Genomic DNA, 19947 nt, shown 5'->3' on the forward strand with positions numbered 1-19947 from the left:
ACACAAAAAGGCAGTAATTCACAATGAAGTAAAGATGAGAAAACAGGCAAGAGGGGAAAGTAGTTTTACTAATGCATTTGTCAGAGAATAATGGGGAAGTAGCGTATATCTTGAAATAACGAAGGTAACCTCAAATTTGCTAAAAAAAATAGACATGGTGTATTATATTCAATCATTTTCATTCTTTTTTTAGTTGTAGTTGGACACAATACATTTTATTTATTTATTTATTTATTTTTATGTGGTGCTGAGTATGGAACCCAGTGCCTTGCACGTGCTAGGCGAACGCTCTACTGCTGAACCACAACCCCAGCCCCTCATTTTCTTTAAGTATTCAGTTCAAGATGAGTAACTGCTTTTTTCCTTTTTTTTCTCTCTCTTTCTTTCATTTTTGGTACCAGGGATTGGAACCTAGGGGCGCTTATCTACTGAGCCACATTCCCAGCTCTTTTTAATATTTTATTTAGAGATAGGGTCTTGATGAGTTGCTTAGGGCCTTGCTGAATTGCTGAGACTGGCTTTTAACTTGTGATTCTCTTGCCTTCGCCTCCAAGCTGAGTTTGCCATTGTGTCTGGCCTTCTTGTTTTGGGGTAGGTACCAGGGGTTGAACCCAAGGGTCTTAACCACTGGGCCACATCTCCAAATTTTATTTTTATTTTGAGACAGGGTCTCACTGAGTTGCTTAGGCCTCACTATAATTGCTAAGGCTGGCCTCAAATTTGTGACCTCCTGCCTCAACTTCATAAACTGGTGGGTTTATAGGTGTGCTCCACCAAGCCCAGCCTAACTGTATTTTTGCATTGTATTTTTCCTTTATTATAATGTATATAGTAAGTACTTTCTTTATTATAATGGCAGGTAATCATTAGTTTGATGATGTTAGAAAGAATTGTGTTCAGGATGGTCATGTTAATCCCTGGAGCTGCCACTGTAGTGGGATAGTAGGGAGAAAAGGATTCCTGGCTGCAGTTGTTTCTGTATGGCCACAGAGCATGAATGAGGAGGAATTGGTTCTTTAGAGACTGTGTGTGTGTGTGTGTGTGTGTGTGTGTGTGTTTATAAGTGTGTAAGCCTAGGGGCATTCTACCACTGAGTTGCAGCCCAGCTGTTTTTTTTTTGTTTGTTTTTTAAGTTGTCAATAGACATTTATTTTGTTTATTAATATGTGGTGTTGAGAATTGAACCCATGGTCTCACACATGCTAGGCAAGCATTCTATCAATGAGCCACAATTGAAGCCCTCAGCTTTTGTTTTTTATTTTTTATTTTGTGACAGAGTCTCACTGAGTTGTCCAGGCTGGGATTTGGAATCCTGCTTCATTCTCTTGAATCTCTGGGGGAATACAGGTGTGTGCCACCATATCTGGCACCTTTAGAAACTTTTTTGGAGTTGAATACATATTGGAGTTTTCTAACATTTAAGTACACATTTTTGTTAGAGAGATTGAATTATATAGGCTAAAGAAAGAGGGGGCATGTGATTCTAAGGAACTCTGTCTCTATTGAAAGAAATTTTAGTGTGACTGTTAGTGACTGGAGTAAAGAAGAAAGGGAATAAATAGTCTTCCATTTAGAGACTACCTTGTGCCACATACAGTAAATGCTTTTTCGTTTATTGTCTCATTCAGCCTTATCTTTCCAGATGAGGAAATTGATCCCAGACGGGTTAAATGACTTGTCCAAATAGCACACAAAAATGGGAAGGATGGGTTCTTTCTGATTCACAAACCCACACTAGATTAATTTTTTGATGGTTCATTAAGTGGCTAAAAACTCAGGAGAAAGTTGTTCATTTATTTCAGGAGCAGTTTTCTTAGTTCTGGCTTTTCACTTTCTCTCAAGGTTGTCTTGGAACATAGGATTTAGGTACAACCTGTGAAAATGAGAGTACCAACACATTCCTTGATCTTTTGGATAGTTAACCCTTTGCCTAAAACTCATCTCCAAATTGTAGCTATTTTTGGGAGTTTGATGTAACACAGAGACCATGTTGTCGGTTTTATTCTCTTTGAAACGCTCATCTGTTTTATAGCAGGTTCTCTAGTATTTTTAGCTCCATGATCTTAGTCAGAAAACTTGTTTTTACTTATTTACAGTACTGGGGATTGAACCCAGGGGTGTTCTACCACTGAGCTACACCCCAGCCCTTTTTATTTTGAGGTGGGGTCTCACTAAGTTGCTATGGCTGGCCTTGAACTTGTGGTCTTCCTGCCTTGCTTCTGTGAGTGGCTAGGATTACTTCCTGAGTGTGCCACTGTGTCTGGCTGTTTTTTTTTTTTTTTTTAATACAATTATAGGAGAAGTACGTAATTATAGAGAGCCTTTTGTCTATGCTAGGACAAATCTTACCTTTGTTGGAAAAGTTGGTTGGAGCAGGTTGTGGTAATATTAATTTTTTCTATATATGAATTCAGACCTTTTCTTTTTTTTTTTAAATTTGCTTTTTTTTTTTTAAGCTGTAGATGGACACAGTATCTTTATTTATTTATTTTTATGTGGTGCTGAAGATCAAACCCAGTGCCTCGAATATGTGAGGCAGGCACTCTACCACTGAGCTACACAGCCCCAGCCCCAAACCTTTTCTTAAAGTAAGACCAAAACTGTTTAAAACTGTGACCATGCCTTAATTGCCAGGTGTCAGCAACTCATGCTTATCATAAGCCTAGATACACTGAAACCACTGACCTTGAGTTGAAATATTTTCTAAGTTGCAACTGATCTTTTGGCCCATTATTTCACCAGGAAAATCACGGAATATTAATTTGAAGAATTTTACTTATCCCTCCCAAAGAGTATGCTATTCATTAAAGTTGCTAGGACTTTTTTTCTAGTAACCAGCTGGATTACAAATCCGTCTGTATTCGGTGGTTATGATGTTGAATCCATGTGTAAACAGTGATGGAAATCTGATGAGTTTTCTAGAAAAAGGTTGTTAATGACTCCTTTCAAAGGTCCATTTTTTTCAGAGGGATAGGGATGTAGGAGAGTAACTTAAAGGCTGAAGAGAGCAGGTGGTGTGTGTATGTTTTGTATCTGTAAATATCACATCAATGTTTACAGTACACTGGACTCTCTTCATGCAAGGTCTGGTCAGGCCAAACCAGGAGGAATTGTTCCCCTGCTTAAGGCCAAGAATAACATCCTGACCAGCAGGGGGACAGAGGTCAGTTCAAGGCAACAGCTCTTGTAAGCTACAGGACATTTAGAACTTTTGAACAACTGAGTTTATTAAAAAAGGAAGGCAAGATGTACTTTGAAGGAAGTATGTGAAACTTGTGTACCTTTTTCTTAGGGCATGGTTTATTTATGAAAAATGAAAAGTTCTCTACCACCCCTATCCTACCTAGGCTGGTGGCCATGTTGTTCCCTTCATCCAGGCTGGAGTAGCCAGAACTGGAGTCGGGTAGTGCCATTGGTCCCCTCTTGCTTACCCAGACCCCGGCCCTCTTTCTGTTCTTGCACTGCTCTAATGAGCTTGGCACTGTGACAGAACATTTTTGTCCCATAACCTGAGTGAATCTTCCCAACAATCCTACGAGGTAGTGATGCTTGAACTGAACTATTAAGGGTTCTGAAGTCAAAACTTGTAAGATTGGGGCTGGGGATGTGGCTCAAATGGTAGCATGCTTTCCTAGCATGTGTGAGGCACTGGGTTCAATTCTCAGCACCATATAAAAATAAAATAAAGATATTGTGTCCACTAAAACTAAAAAATAAATATTAAAAAAAAACTTGTAAGATTAACTGGCAGGAAAATCATTGCTTTTTAAAGTAATTCTACTGGGAGATGTGGAGGTGGGAAGAGTTCCCCATGAACAGATATAAAACTAATAAGCTTAATGCCCAGCTCTTCCATACAATAGGTGTGGAATTTTTAAACCAAGATTTTGAGGTGGGTGGACATTTTGTTACCATGCAGATTTAAGACACAGCTGGTCAAGAGCCATTTGGAAGCCCAAGAACACCATTTTACAGAGGTTCTAGCTGTTGCCTTCTTACTTTTAATGTGATGATTCACGGAGCTTCCAGAACTTAAATAACTAGAAGAAAGAATTCATATTTTCTGCAGATGTAAAAGAGCTGGGAAAAGCTTTCCTTTTGTGATTTTGGGCAACAGGATCAACATAAGTGAGTGGCAGGTATCTATAGAAGAAGCCCAAGTCAGGTGCAGGGACAGTGGCCACCATGTTTACTTTGTAACAAGTACAGAAGATGCCACAATGTCAGATCACCTGATTCAGACAAACAAAATCAGTATTCACCGGAAGACCAAGCCAAGCTTGTTGTTGATTGTTAGATTGTTGGTGTGTTCTAACCACCTCACATGTCACAAAGTAAACATTAGTGTGGATAAGAGTTTGTAGCAGTGTGTCATCTAATAATAAACTCAGACTAAATGTTTATTACTGCTTCATTAATTGGTGAGAGAAGGGACACATCCATCCTTTTTGGAGGGATCTGTTTACTCAATAATGGCACCTTACATTCATAAATTGTAGCAGTTATCTAATAATGTTTCTTTGAATATATAAATTAGAGCTAATAAATGGGACGATCACAGTTTAATATAATTAAAACAAAAAACTTGACTGTTCTAGAAGTTATACTTGGATTGTTTTCCTCCTGTCCGCACCAGAAAATGGAGAACTACTTTTATATTTATTCATTTTTGCCGCGACCCCTCGCCAGCAAGGAGGACACGACACAGCAGTTTATTCAGGCCTTTACTTATGTGTCTCTGGAAGCTTCTTTTCCTACTACTACTACTACCACTACTCCTACTCTTACTTCTACTCTACCACTACTCCTTCACCCGAGCGCCCCAGCCTTGATAAAGCACATCAAGCCCCAATGCACAACTGCCACATGGATCTTTCTCATAGGGTGTTTTACAGCTACGTGCCAACTCTCCCAAAACAAGGAGTTGTTTATCACAGGCCATGGCGCTTATCAACGCCATCTTGTAATGGCGACCACGGTCCGCTGACACGGCTCACCACACATTTTTATGTAATTAGTACTCTGTTGTTGATTTGAGAAAATGAATTCCTAAAGTAATAATGTTAAATATTAAAGCTTGAAATCCAGCTGTGTGTAGGAGTGCACACCTGTAATCCCAGTGAATCAGGAGGCTGAGGAAGGAGGATTACAAATCCAAGACTGGCTTTAGCAATTTAGTGATACCCTAAGCAATTTAGCAAGACCCTGTCTCAAAATAAAAATAAAAAGGGCTAGAGATGTGGTTCAGTGGTAATCTATCCCAGGGTTCAATCTTCAGTATCAAAAAAAAAAAAAAAAGCAAAGTAATGCATGCCTGTAATCTAGCAACTCGAGAGACTGAGACAGGAGGATCAGAAGTTTGAGGGCAGCCTCAGCAACTTAGTGAGGCCCTAAACAGCTTAGGGAGGTCTTGTCTGAAAATGAAAAATAAAAGGAATGGAGATGTGGCTCAGTGGTTAAAAAAAACCTCTTCATTCAATCCCTTGTACCCTTCCCCCCAAGAAAAAGAATGAAAAAAAATCTAATACCAAAACCCCCCAAATAATTATCTTAACAGTTGGGTATATGATGAGCTCATCTCACCTCCTGGTCATTTAGGTGTTCTGCTTCAACCTGTATACTGATTTATCCCTCCCTTCCTTTCTTCCAGTGAAAAGGATTGAATTTAAGGTCTTGCACATGCTAGGCAAACACTCTACCATTGAGCCATATCCCAACCTAATTTGTCAATTATTTTTATTAAACATATTGTATACTTAGCTAAGCATTGGGGAAAGTATGTTTTATTATTCTGGTACTTTATTCTACGAGCAACATCAGATAAGCCCTGTAGAGGACTGGGTTTAAAAGACAATATGTTTATTTGCTATGCACAGTGATATGTTACTGTAATCCCTGGTCCTTGGGAGACTGAGGCAGAAGTTTTTAGGCTAGTGTTGGCAATTTAGTGAGATCCTGTCTCAGATTATAGCTCAGTGGGAGAGTACTCTGGGGTTCAGACCTATTGTAGCCCCAAACATAAAACCCTTTACAAAATCTTCTGGAAAGCTTTCTGAGGAGTTTTTTTTTTTTTTTTTCTTTTTTTCCCTTGGGGTGGGGGTGGTGTGGGGGTGGTTTACCAAGGATTGAACCCAGGGGTATTTAACCACTGAATCACATCCCCAGCCCTTTTTATTTTTTATTTTAGACAAAGTCTCACTAAGTTGCTTAGGGCTTCACTAAATTGCTGAGGCTGGCCTTAAACTTTTGATCTTCTGAGTTTTGTTACTGGGATCTTTCTGTGCCCACTTCTTTTCCCTTTGGTCTTTCCTCATTCTAATGCTGGGCGCTCATCCATGGAGGCATCTTAGATGTTTTCTTGGACAAGATCTAAGTTTGCCCTGTTGTCTTCTCTGGGACTCATTTCTTTCGTCTGACTTCAACTGACTCTGAGCCAAAATGATCTTCTGAAAGCTTTGCTTTATGACCTTTATTTCTTGACTATTTTCATGTACTTTGCCTGATTGTCTTTGCTGGTTCTTTCCATTTCCAGTGATGTAAATTATATTGCCTTAGTTGTAAGGCTTTAAAGCTTAGGTGCAGCTTCAGGCCTCTTAGACTTTTCCCTAGTTTATAAAGTTTCTTTGTCCTTTCCTAGAAATTGAGGGAAGAGTCAGGTGCTCTGTTAGAGGTATTGCTGACTCTCCTGGAATTTTGGTTTGTTAGTTGTTTAAATAATATGTAGCAATTTGGATTGTATTTGCAAGGTAGAACTTATTGCCAAGACTCTGAAGTAGGTCATTGCCATTACCCTTTCTCCCCTTATTTTTCAACTCAAAAATTTTGTGAAGAAAGATTGCCCTTGCCCATGATCATGTAGTTAAGTTTTTTGTTTTGTTTGGTGGTCCTGGGGATTGAACCTTGGGCCTTGCAAATCACTGAGTAACATCCCCAGCTACTTTAGATTAATTAAATTAAATTATTTGATTTATTTATTTTGGGGGAAGTACTGGAATTGAATCCAGGGCTGCTGGACCACTGAGCTATGTCCCCAGCCCTTTATTTTTTATTTTGAACAGGATCTTGCTAAGTTGTCCAGAGTGGCCTTGAACTTGTGATCTTCCTGCCTCAGTCTCCGGAGTAGTTGGAATTGCAGACATGTGCCATTGTACCTGACTCGATTTTAAAATGAAATTCTGAAGCAAACCTCATTTTTGTATTACTTATACTACCCCCCCCAAAAAAAAAACAACAACCTGGGATTGAACCCAGGTGTACTCTATCTCTGAGCTACATCTCCAGCCCTTTTTAATTTTATTTGAGACAGGGTCTTGTTAAGTTTACCAGGCTGGCCTTGAACTCGGAATCCTCTTGCCTAATCCTCCTGAAAAGCTGAGAGTACAGGTGTGCAATAGTGCACCCAGCTATTACTTATACATCTGAGCATTGATATAGCTTAACAAATAGTAGATGCTTAATAATGAATGTTAAATAATAACATCTTAACTTTCAGTTGATTGATAATAGGAATATGGTTAAAATTCAGAATTCTCATCAGGTTGATCACATTGTGGATTAATAGCTGAGAAAAGTTTCTAGTGTGAAGGGGCATAATAGCTATGTAGAAAGTCTTTAGCAATTCAGAGAATACATGCTCAAAATCTTGATTCAAATCATTCTAAAATAAAGGAGTAGAAGAGTAGTTTGGCTAGAATGAAAATCAGTTATAATGTAAGGAGAAATAGGACTAAGATCAATTCTAGAAACAAACATATTTCCTGCTTGAGGTCAGACAGCAAAAATGAAAAATCCCTACCCACCCCCATTAGTTGCTTTCCCCAAAATCATTATCCAGAGAGGCTAGAGGCTACTAATTATTCTTTGCATCCTAGTGCCCAATCTTTAGGCTGCAGTGTAAAGCTTGGAAAGTCTTATGGGGTCAGCACAAAGAATAGTTTGGCCTTTTTTTTCTCAAATATTTTTAGTTGTAGATGGACACAATGCCTTTATTTTATTTATTTTTATGTGGTGCTTAGGATCAAACCCAGTGCCTCATATGTGCTAGGCAAGCACTCTTCTACTTAGCCCAGTTTGGCCTTTTAATTTAAATTCTTCTTAATAGTTTTGCTGCTGTCAAATAGTTCTGTTAATTCCAAAGCCCAAATCATTTTCTGATTGTTTTGCTGTGCCCAGTTGGCTTGTGGGACCAAAATAGCCTCTAAGACTGCTATACTACACTGCATTATATAATATAATCCCTCAGAGGACCCAGCTACTTTTTTTCCCCTTAAAAAACAACACAGCCAGGCATGGTGGCACATACCTGTAATCCTAGAAACTACGGAGGATGTTGCAGGAGGATTGCAAGTTCAAAGCCAGTCTCAACAATTTGGAGAGACCCTCAGCAACTTAGAAAGACCCTATCTAGAATATAAAGTACGGGGCATATTGCTCACTGGTATAGCACCCCTGTTTTCAGTCCCCACCAAAACTAAAAAGCAACAACAATAAAAAAATTGTGATATCTTCTCCGTTCTACCCCACCCTTTGAGACCAATTATTTATATCTTAGTTAGGAGCTCTGATCTCCCCTCATGACTTTTCCATATGCTAAGAAGTCCTGTTCTCTGAACCTAATTCTAGCTTCTTTGTGTTGCATAAATTTTAACTTTATTTGGTTTCAGACCTGATTCTATCTTGTGTCTTTTCCTGCTTTCTGTAGTAAACTTTGGATATAGTCTTACTTGGGAAAAGAATGATAGCTTTTGCCTATTTGTTTGTTTTTTGGTTCCTTAAATGCTTTTTACTAATTGTTATCACTTTCTTTGTCAAACAGGCCACCAAGCAGTTTTTGGAAGAGATTAACAAGTGGACAGTTCAGTACAACGTTTCCCCACTCTCTTGGAATGTGGCTGTCAAGTTCCTCATGGCCAGGAAGTTTGACGTGCTCCGCGCTGTGGAGTTGTTCCACTCCTACAGAGTATGTGGCTTGGAGTAGACAACTCTATGGTTGGGCTTTGGGCTTTTTCAGTGTTGTTTTCTTTTAATATATTGCACACACATTGCTTCTTTAATTGCCCCCTTTTCCTGCCATGAAAAGTTGATCAATATCCAAGAAGAGAGATACTGTGAGAGCTGACGCTGGGCAGAGCAGCTCCTGGAAATAACGCTTATATGCCTAAAGTTTGTTGTAGAACCGGATGGTGCTTTTAATGACTGAAGCTAAGGAGGTAACCTGATATCATCCTGGTGGTGGGATAGTTGTTCACTCTTGTTGGAGTTTGAGTCATAGCTCTTCACTTTGGCTACCTTCCCCATTTATTCTACTGGTTTTCATGATCTCTGGGAGTTTGAAAACCTGTCATTCAGATGAATGCTGAGCTTAATTTAGGAAGGTAGCCCTAGTCCTGGAAAAGAAGAGTAACTGTATTACCTAGGTCTATATCTTAATAGTACCTTTATACAAATCAATCAACATTTTCACTTTTTAAAATTTTTATATATTTTTAAATTTTTTTTGTAGTTGTAGAAGGATAGCATATCTTTATATTTATTTTTATGTGGTGCTGAGTATCAAACCCAGTGCCTCATACGAGCTAGGCAAATGCTCTGCCACTGAGCTACAGCCCCAGCCCCTATTTTTTTGTTTTTAAAAGGGCTCAGTCTTTGATTCTGTATTTTTTCATTTTTAAAATTTATTCGAATTAGTTATACATGACAATGGAATGTATTTTGACACATTGTACACAAATGGAACATAACTTCTGATTCCCGATTCTGTGTTTTAATTTGCTTCCTCAGCAGTGTCCTTTAAAGCAATCTATATTTAGGGGCCAGAAAATTGTTCTGAAAAGATATAAAATCTCTATAAATTAAGATATTTGGGATAACAATACTAGAATTAGCTTAGGACTGAAGCTCACTTATACCTATCTTGTGGGTCATTCAGTATATTCAATATTTATAAACTTATTTATTGTATACCTACTATGTTCCAATTGCAAAGATGACTTTTTTTTCCCCCACTGTAATGCTGGGGATTGATTCATCCCAGGGCCTTGTTCAAGTGCTCCATTGCTGAGCTACATCCCCAGCCCAAAGATTACTATTTAGAAGGAGAGAGTAAACAATTATAGAAATGTCATGAGAAAGCAGCACTGGGTTCCCTGGGAGCACATTTAGTTAGGCGAATCAGAAAAGCTTTCCTAACTGAAAGGATTTGTAAACTAAGATCTGAAAGATGAATAGGAATCAAGCAGATTGAAGAGTGTGGCAGAGAACAACAAGTTCAAATGTTCAATGGAAAGAAAGAAATTCAGCTGAATCAGAATGTTAAGTAGAAGTTGGGGGGCAAGGAAAAAGATTGAGTAGCAGAGATAATTAGGGCCAGATTAGAGAGTGTCTGATTTCTGAAGGGCAGAGAAGTTCACTAAAGGTATAAGCAGTGAAATGAATTAGTCATATTGGTATTCTGGAAAGATTTTTTCCTCACTGTGCTTTGGAAAATGGATAAAAGGGCTGCACTGTATTAGAGACAGACCAGTTGAAAGGCTATTGCACTTACAAGGGCAGATGATTGCAGTATTAATAAGGATAATGTAAGAGGAGGTGGAGAGAAGTGGGAAGACTTATAAGTTACTCAAACTGGTATGAGGAAAGAAGGATCAAGGATTTCAGAGTTTTGACTTGCATGTTGGGGTAAATGGTGGAGGTATTTATTTTACACTGAAGTGGGTATAGGTGTGTGGAGAGAAGGAGATTTTGAGTTTAGTTTTTCTGTGTTAAGTTTGAAGTGCCTTTGAGGTATCCAAATAGACATATCTTTTAGTGGTTGGAATATGAATCTAGGCTTAAGAAAAGAAGTCCATACTAGAAATAGAGATCACGGTATGACCAAAGTAGAACTGAATATTGGAGCCTTGGGAGTGGATGGAGGTCATATTGGGAAGGTGTGAGGAATGGGAAGATTTATAGGGTTAGAATCTAACCATAGACTTTTTCTTCTTTCTTTGGTACAGTATTATTTTGAAAATTGAGAATGCCTTGGGTAGGTTATAGGTCATGCACTCTCCTGTGATGTCACCACAAATATTGTCTTTACTTGCTGCTTTGTCTCTAAAGGTACTTGAATTTGATTTTAGGGAGAGAGAGGAGAAGAACACAAACAAAACATAGTTATTTTTATTTGCCAGGCACTGAGCTAAATTAAAGCACATAATAATTGCTTTATAAAAATTGGCAAAATGAATAAACCAGTGAATGACTAAATTAATGAACAAATGCTCATATAGCTGGGTATGGTGGCACACAGAATCCTAGCTATAATCCTGGCTATTTGGAAGGCTGAGGTAGGAGGATTGCAAATTTGATGCCAGCCTCAGCAGCTTAGACCCTGTCTCAAGATAAAAAGAGCTGGGGTGTAGCTCAGATGTAGAGCACTTATCCAACATGTGCCAGACCCTAGGTTCAAATCCCAGTACAAAAGAAAGAAAAGCCCACAGAAGAAACTGATAATTGAGTACTTGTCATCATAGTGTGACAAGCTTAGTGAGACACCATTTTAAAATTAAAAAAAAAATTTTTAGAAAAAGGGCTGGGGGTGTTGGGGTTGTGGCTCAGAGGTAGAGTGCTTGCTTAGCATGCATGAAGCACTGGGTTTGATCCTCAGCATCACATAAAAATAAAATAAAGGTATTGTGTCCACTTACAGAAAAGAAAAAGGGCTGGGGATGTAAATCAGTGATAAAGTGTTCTGGGTTCAATCCCCAGTACTGGGGGGGGGAAATGATTTTCAAGTGGAGGGAAGGCTCCTATTTAAGATAGGAAAGGCCTGATCCTGGAAGATGTTTGAGAATGTATGTATCCAGACAATTTCTGGGTCTATATTTCCATGTCTTTGTGTAATGTCAGTGCTGCTCCACTTGATCCTGTATCCTAATATTATGGATTGTTTGGGCTTAGGGAGAGGATTCTTACTGATTGAGAGAAAAATATACTATCTCAGGGAATAATAAGGTAGATTTGGACAGAAGTTCTGATAATGCTAGCTGGCCTGGAAGAAGTGACAAAGGAGTTCATAATTTAGTTTACTTCTGACTTCCCTTAGCTCTAAAATTTGTTGGTTTCATGAAGCTGTCCTGTATGTAAAATATTTTCATATTCATCTTGTTGTGTTTCCTATTTAGGAAACCCGAAGGAAGGAAGGTATTGTGAAGCTGAAGCCTCATGAGGAACCTCTCCGTTCTGAGATCCTCAGTGGAAAATTCACCATTTTAGTGAGTCTGTGGACCTACCTTATATTGCCTTGTGTCTCCCTTTTATAGCTATTGACCATTTTGGACTTTGTTCCTAGAAGCTTATCCACAGTCAGGAGCAGATTGTGGAGTAGCCATACTGTTTAGCACAAAATTATTATAGTAATTGAATTACTAATAAGTATTTACTAGAATTACTTATAGTAGTTGAATCATTGAATTATGGAGAATTGGATATTTAGTAAGACTTACAAAAGTTTTTTCATTGGTATATTAAGGTTAGTCAAGGCCTTGAGATGGGTATGTAATACATCAGAACACATCCTTCCTTATTTATTGGAAGCTCCCTACTTATAAGAGACCTCTTGGCCTCTTGGATAAGTATATGATGGTACTTTGAAGGAAGTGTGGAAACCATGGTTCTGTTTTATGATTCTCTCCTTCTGATTGTTTGTTTTGTTATCCTGCATGGGAAATTAGTTACAAAGTAATGCAGAATTATCCTTTGATCACTCTACAGTTGAAGATCAAAGAAAATGTATTTTATTTTCTTACTACAAGAATGTGGTTCAGCAAGTGCTGAGAGAATCAGGCATGGGATGATACTAACATTCTTCCCTTTCCAGAGTGATTGGTGCAAGTCAAGGAAGTATTGCCAGCATCTTTTTTTTATGCATTACATCTTTTATCTGTATAAGTCTTAGTGATTATTGTGATTTTTCTGTTTGAGTTTTAAGTATTTCTTGTTTCATTTGCTTTAGAATGTTCGGGACCCAACAGGAGCTTCCATTGCCCTCTTTACTGCCAGATTGCATCACCCCCACAAGTCGGTCCAGCATGTGGTACTTCAGGCTCTGTTTTATTTGTTAGACAGAGCTGTGGATAGGTAAGCATTGAAATTTTCTTTTAGGTGGTCTACATCCAGAAGGAAAGTGACAGTAATTGACCTGATTAAATTCACAGTGCCTTCATCATGTTCCTAGGATGTACTCAGGGCAGTACTATGAATATAAAACAACCTATGTTTTTGAGGGTATGGCATGTTTTCAGGTAGTATCAGGATTTTAGGTATTATAATTCTATAATATATAATTCTACACCTTAGCTCTATTTCAGGGTAACAGAAGCTGAGATAGCCAATTATTAGCAATTGCCAATATATTGAAAATTACTTATTATAAGAGGGAGGAGGTAATGACTTGTGTTGGTTTTTTTTTTTTTTTTTTTTTTTTGCTCGTCTCAAAACCCTTTGGGGGGCTGGGGATGTGGCTCCAGCGGTAACACGCTCGCCTGGCATGCTCGGGGTGCTGGGTTCATTCGATCCTCAGCACCACATAAAAATAAAGATGTTGTGTCCACTGAAAATTAAAAAATAAAATATTAAAAAATTTTCTCTCTCTCTCTTTAAAAAAAATAAATAATAAATGAAATAAAACCTTTGGGGCCTCAGTTTTTTTGTCTGTAAAAGACGAATGATACCATTTAGTTCAGGGGATTTTGAGAATAAACATTCAGGAAGAAGAACCCAAAAGTATAAGGTTAAGCAGAATCATTGTTGTAATAAAAATAGACACATAGGCAAAAAGAACCAGCTCAGGCCATCTCTCCTTCTCTCTCTAAAATAAATGAGATTCAAGTTCTATAGACAGAGAAACTGAAGTACAAAGAAATTATATGACTTTTATTTGTTTAATTATATAAACATAATTAAACTTTGCATTCATCATGTTTATCCTTCTATTAAAAAGTTCATTGGCTTTTTATTATTCAGAAGTTTAGTATAAGCTAAATAAATGTGAACCCTCTTTCCAAATGTGAACCCATGGCCTTGGGCATGCTAGGTATGCTGTCTACTGTTGTGATGACAATTAAAAAAAAGTCACGTGTTTGGTTCAACCAGGTCCAAGATCTTGTTTTCTTTGCCCTTGGCCAGAGCTGTTTGTACTGTGCTGTACTGTTTTTCCTGCCTTACTTCCTTTTTTCCCTTGAGCTTGCCATTTACAATTTATTACTGCTTTTGACATCTTTCGTCCTTTGTTAAAGGTGCTGTATTGTGGACTGACACCTCAGAATAGAGATAGCTACTTTAGTTAGTCTGTGAACTTATAGGCTGGAAATAGCCATGGGTGGGGTTGTCTGTCTACTTCACTTGTTACTGCCTTTTTATGTTGCTTTCATATTTATTAGCTTATCCTGTTGATGCTGAGCTGGAGATATATCCAAACACCACACACAACATTATCTTGAATTAGAGAAGTTGTCAAGCGAGGACCAGTAGTCTCAGTGGCCCTATACCCTGCCCCCAACAGAAATGTGGAATTTCTCAGCTCTTCTTCTTTTTGATCTTTCATTAGGCATAATTTCTAGGATGTGATTCTTTTTAAGAGTTTCTTAAGCTCAGGATATGTATAAAAGACTCTCTTCCTAAAATCCACTATCGGCCTTCCTCCCTGAGAGCCTTAGAGAGTTGGAGCTCTCACATAGGCATGGCAGGATGTTTGGCAGTGGTTAGATCTTGATTTTTCTAGTGTGAATATTGGATCCCACAGGAGGACCACAAATATAAACATAATTAAACTTTGCATTCATCATGTTTATCCTTCTATTAAAAAGTTCATTGACTTTTTATTATTCAGAATTTGAGTGTAAGCTAAATAAATGTGAACCCTCTTTCTAAGCAAAATATTCCCCCCAATGAGTAGAAAATCCTGTTTTCCTTTGTTTCCTTGAGCCAGAATGGTTTTCCCTCTCCCCTTCTCTTCACTTTGAGGCCTAACTTTCATCACTGGCTTCTTCACCATTCCAACCTGTTAGAAATAAAATTTTTTATTAGTACATTATAGTTGTGGATAACATTGGGGTTCATGTTCATTTGATGTCATTATATAAGCATAGAATATAATTTTGTTCCAATTCAGTCCTCAGTACTTCCCCTTTCTCTCCCCTCCTCCCTGCCTCTGTTCCCTTTCCTCTACTGGTTTGCTTTCTATTTACTTTTATATTTTTTAAAATTAGTGCCCCCCACACACACACACGGTGAAATTACTGTGGTATGTTCATATATACACACAGTATAGTTTGGTCAGTTTCATTTCACCATTCCTCCTTATCCCTGTCCCTCCTCCCTCCCCCTCAGTTTCCTTCCCTTACTCCACTGATTTCTCTTCTGTTTTTGTGGGATTCCCCCAACACCACTTTTTTTTTTTCCCCTTCCTTTTTTTGCTCTTCCACATGAAAGAAAATATTGAGCCTTTGACAGAAAATTTCTGAGTCTGGCTTATTTCACTTAAAATGGTATTCTCCAGTTCTATCCATTTACCAGCAAATACAAAAATTTCACTCTTCTTTATGACTGAGTAAAGCTTCACTGTGTGTATATATCACATTTTCTTTACCTATTCATCTGTTAGTATCTGGGCTATTGTGAATTATACTGCTATAAATATTGAAGTGGCTGTATCACTATAAGTCTGCTGATTTTAGTTCTTTTGGATAAATAACTGAGGAATGGGATAGCTGGCTCAAGTGGTGATTCCATTCCTAGTTTTTTTGAGGAGTCTCTGTACTGCTTTCTAGAGTAGTTGTACTAATTTTTTTTTTCAGTTCCACCAATAATGTATGATAGTAATAACAATGAAATGATTTTTTTACTCTGAATTTAATAGCAGTTATTACCAATACCTGTCATTATGTATTTAATTATACATGGCCTCAGTGTGTCATTTATCTTATTTTTCATCTACCACAGAATGTTAGCTCCTTGAGGGTAGGGAACTTTTCTTTTTAATACTACATAGTGGAAACTTCTAAATCCTTGTAGGGAATGGTATCATGAATATCCACATACCCATCATCCATCTTCTTCAAAGCAATTCATAATCAATATTGTTTCATTGATTGCCTCTCATGTATGCTATATCCTTGATTCTTTGAAACAAATGTCAGGGACTGTTTTCAACTTTTGTTTTTCCCTGTGGCATGTAGCTCAGGAATCAAAATCAGTAGGGAAGCAGTCAGCTATCACTGTAAACCTCATATTTTGTACCCAGAAAAGCAAGAATCTTATTGCATTTGTACTTATTTCATATATGCCTTCATAGGATAATCAGTTTCATCTAGGAATATAGAATATAGAATATTCATCTAGGAATATATTATTTTGTAGCATAGCTTCTTTTTATTAAATTCTCTTTCTCTTGTCTCTGACTTAAGTTTTAGTCCCTGGAGCCTAGAGGGGAAATCCCATAATTCTTTTAGTTGGCCCTAAATGAATTCATGGAGAAATGGAAATTCTTCAGGCTTGTATCCAGGTCTACTCAATAATTGTGTCTCACATTTTTTAAAATATTTTATTTTTTAGTTGGACACAATACCTGTATTTTATTTATTTATTTTTATGTGGTGCTGAGGATTGAACCCAGGGTCTCGCACGTGAGAGTTGATGGACCTTTATTTTACTCATTTATTTATATGTGGTGCTGAGAATTGAATCCAGTGCCTCACACATACTAGACAAGGGCTCCACCACTGAACCACAACCCCAGCCCAGTCCCCAGTCTTTTTTTTTTTTTTTTTTTTTTGTAGCTGGTAACAATACCTTCATTCATTTATTTTTATGTGGTGCTGAGATTTGAACCCAGGACCCCGCACATGCTAGGCGGATGCTCTACTGCTGAGCCACAACCCTGCCCGTCCCCAGTCTTTTTTGAGACAAGGTCCTGATAAGTTGCTGAGGCTATTTTTGGGATCTTCCTGTCTCAGCCTCCTGAGTCACTTGGGATTATAGGCATGTGCCACCATGCCCCACTGCCTTTCAGGGTTTATGGAAAAGTAGTGAAGATTTAGCAGTAAAAACAAGGTTTGCTGGAAAAACTCGCACATGCCTCAGAATTAGAGATTTTTTGAAATGTCATCTACTAGATGGATGCTTCCATCTTGGATTTTGTTAAAAGAATGAAGGTTTGGAGGGTTCTAGAAGATAATACAAAAAATCAGGATACAGATTAACATTGAGAATACTGATTTTTGAGGAATGTGTTTTCTCAATTCTAAATAAATGTAAAAACTTGCTGTTAATAGTTTAAATAATTTATTCCCTATAATATTTTGGGAATATAAATCAAATAAAAAAACAAGGTCTGGCTTACTTTGAATGAAATATTTTCATTAAATACATATTTTTGTTCAATGATTGGTTTGCAGCTTTGAAACTCAAAGGAATGGACTGGTGTTTATCTATGACATGTGTGGTTCTAATTATGCCAACTTTGAGCTGGATCTTGGCAAGAAAGTCCTAAACCTGTTGAAGGTAAGGCTGTGGGAGGATTCTCTCAACTCTCCTTCAATGCTTAGTATTTTTTTCTCCCTATTATTTGGGAAAAGATTTAGTAATGATGTAAACTTTAGATACTAAGTTTAATTTAAAGGTCATCTGTAAATGATGACTAATATTTGCTTCCTCAGAAAAAGAAATGGTCTTTTTTTTTTTTTTTTTTTTTGGTGTTACTGGTGATTGACCCCAGGGCCTCAGACATGGCAGGCAGGTGATGCATCACTGGATGTCACTCTTAGCCCTTGCTAAATTGCCCAGGCTGAATTTGAATTTGTAATCCTCTTGCTTTAGTCTCCTGACTTGATGGAATTATACATGAACCCCATCAAGCAAAGCTTGTTTTTAATTTTTTCAACTTTTTTTTAAAACATATTTTTGTGTAGATGGACACAATACCTTTGTTTTATGTATTTATTATATTTTTATGTGGTGCTGAGAATTAAACTCAGGGCTTTGCACATGCTAGGTGAGTCCTCTACTGCTGAGCCACAACCCAGCCCTATTTTTTTTTTTTAAGAGAAAGAGAGAATTTTTTTTAATTTTTTTTTTTTTTTTTTTAGTTATCGGCGGACACAACATCTTTGTATATGGTGCTGAGGATTGAACCCAGGCCACATGCACGCCAGGCGAGTGTGCTACCGCTTGAACTACATCCTCAGCCCTCCAAGCCCTATGTTTTTAATTTTAAAAGGTAATGTGGGGGCTGGGGATGTGGCTCAAGCGGTAGCGTGCTTGCCTGGCATGCGTGCGGCCGGGGTTCGATCCTCAGCACCACATACAAACGAAGATGTTGTGTCCGCCAAAAACTAAAAAATAAATATTAAAAAAATTCTCTCTCTCTCTCTCTCTTTAAAAAAAAAAAAAAGGTAATGTGGTTTATATGCCACTCTAAAATCACAAAGCTTCACCAGAGAAACTGCACCCTTACTTTGTGTAATGACTTTGATTATTCTATTTCTTTTTTCCTTTTTTTTCCTCCAGTGTTGGGAATGTGACCTATGGACATCCTACCACGGAGCTACACCCCAGCCCTTTATTTTTATTTTTTATTTTTTTGCTACCAGGATTGAACTCAGGGGCACTTGGCCACTGTCCATATCCCCAGACTTATTTTGTGTTTTATATTGAGACAGGGTCTCACTGAGTTGCTTAGTGCCTTGCTTTTGCTGAGGCTGGCCTTGAAGTCACACGATCTTCTTGCCTCAGTCTCTTAAACCACTGGGATTATAGGCATGCTCCACTGCACCTGGCTCCAGCCCTTTATTTTTATTCTGAAACAAGGTCTGGCTAAGTTACTGAGGCTGGCCTTGAATTTGTGATCCTCCTACCTTAACCTCCCAAATTTCTGGAATTACAGGCATGCATCACCATGCCTGGCTTTCTGTTTCACATTTTTAAAATAGTTAGTCATGACCAACTAAATTGATTTCTGGACTTACTGAGTCATAGCTTGCTGTTGGAAAAGCATTGGTGTAGGAATCTGTTCCAGGACCTCACTTAGAAGTATTATTGAACTAGACTTTTAGAAGTATTTATTTACTATTACAGCTTCATAACAGAAATCATAGAAAGAGAATGTATACTGTATGCTATTTTCAAGGACTTGTTTCTTTCACTCAGCATTATGTTTTTAAAATTCTTATTTTGGTAAGTAGTTATGATATATTCCTTTTCATTGATCAAAGGATTGATTTCTTTGCATTCTTCATTCGTTGATGAATATACCACTGTTTTATATATTCTCTTATTCATAGCTCCTCAGATTATTTCCTATTTTTTGTTCTTGTGGACAGTACTGCTATAAACTTTCTTTCTTTATCTCTCTCTTTCACCCTTTTTTTTTGGGGGTGTGTGGAACCATAGATTGAACCAGGGATGCTTCAAATCTGGCCCATATCCCTAACCTTTTTTACTTTTTATTTAGAGATGGGGTCTGACTAAATTGGTTAGAGCCTCACTGAGTTGATGAAGCTGGCTTTGAATTTGTGATCTTCCTGTCTTAGCCTCCTGAATCCCTGGGATTAAAGGCGTGTACCACCATACCCAGTTCTCTTTCTTTTTGAAATGAACATTTTTATACATGTTTTTTGGTGAAGTTTGCAAGAGAGTATCTTGAGCAATATTTCTCAATCTTTTGTTTTTCCTCCATTTTTTCATGATTGCCTCACTAAAGAGGCTTCTCTTCCCCTCCTTCTCTCCACCCCCTCCTTCCCTTCATTCCTCTGCTTCCTTCTTTCTTTTTTTAATTTTGAGACAGAGTCTCAACTAAGCTGTTGAGGCTGACCCCAAACTTGGGATTCTCATACTCCAAGTCATTTGGATTACAGATGCCACATTACCAGGACTAAGGAATTTTTTTAGACCTTTTTTCCCCCTAGTCAC

General features: G+C 37.9%; 1 protein-coding gene and 1 pseudogene across 2 annotated transcripts in view; both read left to right on the top strand.

Annotated features, from left to right (window-relative positions):
• Ptpn9 (protein tyrosine phosphatase non-receptor type 9) overlaps window positions 1-19947 on the top strand; it is an 86938-nt gene that overhangs the window by 31226 nt on the left and 35765 nt on the right. For both annotated transcript variants that reach the window (XM_078049244.1, XM_005316821.5), the window contains exons 2-5: window positions 8816-8959; window positions 12165-12254; window positions 12995-13119; window positions 17436-17541. In XM_078049244.1, the coding sequence (XP_077905370.1) occupies window positions 8816-8959; window positions 12165-12254; window positions 12995-13119; window positions 17436-17541 (465 nt within the window). The remainder of the gene's footprint in view (window positions 1-8815; window positions 8960-12164; window positions 12255-12994; window positions 13120-17435; window positions 17542-19947) is intronic.
• LOC106144806 (ras-related protein Rab-9A-like) lies at window positions 3745-4364 on the top strand (annotated as a pseudogene).

Source organism: Ictidomys tridecemlineatus, chromosome 5, assembly GCF_052094955.1.
Source record: "Ictidomys tridecemlineatus isolate mIctTri1 chromosome 5, mIctTri1.hap1, whole genome shotgun sequence".
Classification (NCBI taxonomy): Eukaryota; Metazoa; Chordata; class Mammalia; order Rodentia; family Sciuridae; genus Ictidomys; species Ictidomys tridecemlineatus.